The 6,072-nt window shown below is 38.7% G+C and overlaps 1 protein-coding gene across 1 annotated transcript; it reads left to right on the top strand.

Moving 5' to 3' along the window:
• The first annotated feature begins 4,809 nt into the window (after nucleotides 1–4,809).
• Nucleotides 4,810–5,586, top strand: LOC110881085. The gene has a single exon (XM_022129455.1). It carries the CDS (start codon nucleotides 4,810–4,812, stop codon nucleotides 5,584–5,586), a length of 777 nt encoding a protein of 258 aa, XP_021985147.1.
• Nucleotides 5,587–6,072: the final 486 nt, after the last annotated feature.

The following is a 6,072-nucleotide window of genomic DNA, read 5'->3' as shown; positions in this document are numbered from 1 at the left end:
GTTTGCTTTCAATCTGTTTAAAAACTCAGCCTTAGAATGGTGGAACACTATCCTTCAATCTAGAGGAAGTGATAGGGTTTATAATATAGAATGGGAGGAATTTAAGAATATGGTAGAAAGGAAATTCTGCCCTCCAATGAAAAAGAACAGATAGCAAATAAGTTCTTAAATCTTAGAATGACTGGAATCGATAGTAAGGGTTATACTACTACATTCTTTGAATATGCTAGAATAGTACCAACCCTTGCATCACCAGAACCAGTGTTAATCTCCCGTTACATCTGGGGATTAATTGGGGAAATTAGGCATGTAGTCAAGGCAGCTAGACCCCAAACCATCGAAGAAGCTGTAGAACTAGCAAACACCTTGACTGATGAATTAGTTCGTACGCGAGAAGAGGACCAAAGGAGGAACCTAGCTCAAAGGCTTACACAGGAATTTCGTTCTGGAAATTCCAACTGTGGGAAAAATGTAGGTTCTACCTCTACACCTTACTGCAAGTATTGCAAAAGGAAGCATTCTGGAAGATGCTCTATCTACTGTAACTTTTGCAAAATATCTGGGCACAAGGAAGAAGACTGCAGGAAGAAGCCTAACAACAGGATATGCTATAACTGCGTAGAACAAGGCCAGATCAAGCTAAACTGTCCAAAATTAGCTCCAGCTACAAAGAACAAGAATACTAAAAATGCTAGAGCATTTGTTCTGACTGCAGATGAAGCCAAGATGATTCCGGACGTGATAGCCGGTACGTTTTTAGTTAATGATGTTTTTGCTAAAGTAGATATTTGACTCTGGTGCAAACCAAAGTTTTATTAATACTTCATTTTGCAAACTTCTCAATCAACCATTAACTAAACTCTCACAAGAATGTCTAGTAGAAACAGCAAATGGGGAAACCATTAAGATTTCTGAAATCTTGCAGGAGCAAGAATAGAAATTTTAAATCAAAAGTTTATTGCAAACCTTTACCCCATGAATCTGGTAGGATTTGATATTATATTAGGAATGGATTAGTTAATAGCCAATAAAGCAAGTATTTTATGTGAACAAAAGTCAATTCAGGTAAACTCACCAAGGGGCGAAAAGATCACAATTAAAGGAGATAAACCGTCTAGATCCACGAAATTCACCTCTGTGATGAAAACAACAAGTTATTTAAGAAAAAGGATCTTTAGTGTATTTGATTTCCATAATCACTAACACTAAAGGAAAAGAACTGAAAGATATTCCAGTAGTATCTCAGTTTCCAGATGTGTTTCCAGAAGAATTACCAGGATTACCGCCAGACAGAGAAGTCGAATTCAGGATTGTTGGTGCATGTTTTGTGACAACAACTTAATAGTTTGTTTATTTAGTCTTTGGATATTGTGTATTGGGCTTAGCATATTGGTTAGGGAGTTATTTCTGTGCAATGGACTCAGAGAATGGCCTGGCCCAGACCAAAGCCCATGTGCAAAGCTTGTCCTATATAAACAAGGCTTGGCATTAGGGTTGAGGTTACACACATCTAGAGACATTGGAGACATTTGACACACTGTAGACATTGGAGACATTGAGAGAGAGTTAGAGAAATCTACAGAAAGTGGCTGAGAGATTTCGTGTGGGTCTTGAATTGATTGTAAACTTCATGTTGGATAATCAATAGAAGACCGGATTGAAAGTGCATCGTATTCTTGATTCTTGTTCTACTCGTTTTCTGTGAAATCTGATCTAGGGGATTCCACAGTCTAGGTTGGATCGATGATTCTGTTACGATCCGCACGGCTCACGGGACCTACAATTGGTATCAAAGCGTTGGCTCTTGATTGGCTTGGTTCAGAATCGTTTCTACAGAAAATCGGCGTTTTTGGACGTGTTTGGAGGCTGTTCTTGAGTTCTGCTGCAAATTTTGGATAAAATTCAAGCATTTCGGATCATTTCTGATCAAAAGGCTTGGATTTCGGACAATTTCTGATAAAACTCAAGGATTTCGGATCAATTTCGGATCAGAAATCAATCATTTCGGATTAACAGCTTGGATTTCGGACTAAACAGCATCAATTTCGGTTCCATTTCGGATAGAAAAGTTGCATTTCGGACCAATTAAGCTTGCATTTCGGATTATACATAAGGATTTCAGACCAGACAGTCTCATTTCGGATTAGAAGGAGTTGATTTCGGATCAAAAGGTCTTATTTCAGATCAACTTTGTCCATTTCGGATCTGAGGGTGTTGATTTCGGGCCAGACAACATCATTTCGGACAAAAAGGATTCATTTCGGACAAGGTGGAATTTTTCAAGGCTTGCGTAAGAAAAATTTCACTGTTTCGCGTTTAGAAAATTATCCGTAACTCATCTCAGTAAACCGTTTGAACCGTTGGAATCCTTGGATTTTTAGGACAAAAAAAAAACCTCTGGAAAATCCCGAAATAGGTTTTTGACATTATATATCATTGGAATCGTAATCTCGAGACGAATCTAACGGTATAATTTGGTAAAAGCAGATTTCCGAAAATATTTGTACGGTTTTATCAGGTCGCTTACGGTAAAAGCTTGAAAAGGACCAGTAGAGAAGTTAGATTTGGATTTTGACACAGGTTACCAAAATACATTTAAACTTTTACGCTGCGTGATGGCTAAGATGAATAATGGAAGTGAGGTTGTTAAAAACTGGCCTAAGCTTAAAAACGTCAAAGAATATGCTGACTGGAAAGAGCAGTTTGAGGCATTTATGAAAAGTGAAGATACGAGAATGTGGAGCTGTATGATAGATGGATATGTTGCTCCTACACGTCGTGTTGAAGGAAGAGTTAAGGTGATTTCTTATGAGAAGATGGATGAATCTGAGAGATGGGTGGTTGATGCCGAGAAGAGAGCTTTAGCAGTGATCATGAAATCCTTACCTGAGGGAATTAAGCATACCTTCAAGAACTATGGGAATTCTAGAGATCTGTGGGAAACTTTGGAAAAACGTTATGAGATCTCTTCAAAAGTAACTACTTGTGATCAAGCATTGATAGCTGAGCTTGCAGCTGTGAAGATTGGAGAGGAAGCTGCTGAGGAAGAAGAGAAGAAGGAAGCAGATGATGAGAATGCCGAAAAGAAACATGCAGAGGTATCAAAGAGCTTGAAGGATGTGAACGGACTTACATTAGAGGTGAAGGTATCATCAGAATCTGTAAGTCATTCATGTCTTAATTGCACTGAACTACAGGGTAAAGTTACCAAACTATCGGAGCAAAACAAAATTCTGTTAGCTGATTTGGAAAACCGAAAAGAGTTAAATGTTCTTTTGATTAAGAGAGAGTCAAATTGTTTAGATAAACTCAAATCAAATGAACAGGAAATTAGCAGTCTAACAAGCAAAGTCAATGAACTGTTGCAGGTCATTGATTTGGCTCGTGAAACTGTGAAAGAAAATATTAACGAGCTTTCAGAAAAGTGCACAGAATTGGCTGATGCACAAGCCAAAATTGTAGAACTTCAGGGGAAGTTACACAATTTTGAAAATTCTTCGTCAGTCAGAACTCAAATTCAAAAAGGTTTAAAAAGGAGTAATGATAAAACAGTGGTGGGGTATACTAAAGCTTCATCTTCTGGAAATCAAGATTACTCATTTTTACCAACTGAAGATGAGCTAGCTGATTTTGTAACCACTGCACAAGTAGTAGTGGATCCGATAGCTGTGGACTTACCTAATAGTCCAGTTTCTTTGAAAGAATCAGTTGGGTCTAACAGTACATCTCATAAAGTGGATGAGGATACTGAAAACAAAAAGACCAACACATTTAAAAAAGGATCAAATAAAAAGAAAACTTATAAGAAAAGATCATGTTTTAAATGTCACAACAAAGGGAAAGCGGGGATTGCGTCAAGGGGATCCTATGTCCCCCTATTTATTTACCATGGTCATGGAAGTTTTAACGCTGATTCTCAACAAAGCTGCTGAACTGGGTTCCTCGTTCAGGTTCCATAATAAATGTGAGAAGCAAATGATAATTAAGGTATGTTTTGCTGATGACCTTTTCTTATTTTCTAGAGGGGATGTTGGCTCGATTAAGGTTGTCATGCGTTCCTTGAAACAGTTTGGGGAAGCTTCTGGTTTAGTACCTAACAATGCAAAAAGTACCATTTTCTTTTGTAATGTTCCATTAACTACTAGGTCCAGAATTGCTGGGTTGGTGCCATTCCATGAAGGGAAACTTCCTATTAGATATTTGGGGGTTCCTTTGCTTGCTTCTCATCTCTTGGTTAAAGACTGCAAAGTTTTGGTGGAGCGAATGTCTAATCGTATTAATGACTGGAAAAATAGGTTTCTTTCATTTGCGGGAAGACTTCAGCTGGTTCTCTCGGTCCTCTCCTCTATTCATGTGTATTGGGCTTCCGTTTTCATATTACCAGTTAGCATCATTAAGGAGTTGGAAACCAAGATGAAACATTTTTTATGGGGCCAGGGCATGGGTTCGAAAGGTAGAGCCAAGGTGGCTTGGAGAGATGTATGTCTTCCAAAATTGGAAGGTGGTTTGGGCATAAGACGGATATCGGATGTAAATAAGTCGTTGATGGCCTACCACATCTATAGCATTGTCTCGGGGCAGGAACTCTTTATGGACAAACTGGATATCGTTGCATAGACTGCGTGACCGTAGTCTTTGGGACATTCCGGTCAAGCCAACTCTCTGTGGGGATGGAAAAAACTAATGAAGTGCAGGGATAAATTTCGCAATCATTTGTGGAGTAAGATTGGTAATGGCCGTAGCACTTTTCTGTGGTTTGATAAATGGACGAATGATTGCCCCCTTCGTCAGCTAGTTACTCCGCGACAAATGGCCAGGTATGGATTTACAGTTAAATCTAAAGTAACGGATGCGTGTATTAATGGCCAATGGGTTTGGCCGGAGGATTGGAGGAATGTGTTTCCGTCATTATTCCAACTTCAGCCTCTTATGTTGTCTGACATGCAAGATAGAGTTTTATGGATGAAGTCTGATGGGAAGCTGGTGCCGTTCTCATCAAAGGAAGTATGGAATGTTGTTCGGATACGTGATGAGCCAAAACCTTGGGCGAAAGTGGTGTGGTCGTCGTTCAATATTCCGAAACATTCTTTTATGTGTTGTCTTATCTTCAAGAATAAACTTTGGACTCAAGATCGGATTATGAGATGGAATCACACCGTTACGGGCTCTATGAATCTTATGTGCTGCTTGTTATGCTACTCGGGACTAGAGACGCATGATCATTTGTTCTTTGAATGCCCATACTCGAAATCGGTTTGGCATAAAGTTCGAAAGAAGGTAAACATGGAATCTGTTACAGAATCATGGGGGGATATCTCGAATTGGCTGATTTCTAGAGCTAAGTCGAAGTCAGCTATGTCGGTTGCTAGTAGATTAGTGGTTGCGGCTGCAGCTTATGCCATTTGGAGTGAATGTAACTCGAAATTCTTTAGTAACCGGTTGCGACCTCTAGAACAGGTGGTGGATCTCATTATCAGCACGGTCCGAGCAAAGTTAATCACTTTCAAGTACAAGCAAACGTCAAATGTCAAGAGCTTTTTGGAAGAGTGGAAGATGGATAAGGAAGATTTCTTGGATGAAGATTGAAGACAAATGTTTTATTTGTTTTTAATGTAACTGGTTGTTTATTTTGTTCTTTCTTGTTGAACTCTTTAGTTATGCCACTAAGAGAACTAGAGGGTATTGTCAACCTTCTACTTGTTTGTTTTTTATAAGTTATAAAATCACCGGGGTAACCCTTTACCCAAAAAAACAAAGGGCACGTGGCGAGTTGTTGTCCTTTGAAGAAAGGTAAACAAAAGGTTGATGAGGATAAGGATAGGAATCAAGTTAGGTCAAGCAACAGTGTAAAAACAAGTTGTCTGACAAAGAAACCTGAATCTCAATCTAAACCTTCAAGTTTGAAAAGATTTGATAGACCAAGAAATAAATCTCCACAATTTAGTCATTATAATGGTAAATCAAATCGGTTTCAAAGTCAAAATAGAAATTTTGGATATCAAAATCGATACCAAACTGCTGGTAATCGAAGTTTTCAACAATGAAATGGACATAGGGGTTTTAGTAACTCGA

Source organism: Helianthus annuus, chromosome 10, assembly GCF_002127325.2.
Source record: "Helianthus annuus cultivar XRQ/B chromosome 10, HanXRQr2.0-SUNRISE, whole genome shotgun sequence".
Taxonomy (NCBI): Eukaryota; Viridiplantae; Streptophyta; class Magnoliopsida; order Asterales; family Asteraceae; genus Helianthus; species Helianthus annuus.
This window is presented reverse-complemented; position numbering and strand designations above follow the sequence as displayed.

Bases quoted from the DNA above. Each gene is read 5' to 3' on its own strand.
- LOC110881085 (XM_022129455.1), top strand. From the start codon at position 4,810: ATGGCCAGGTATGGATTTACAGTTAAATCTAAAGTAACGGATGCGTGT.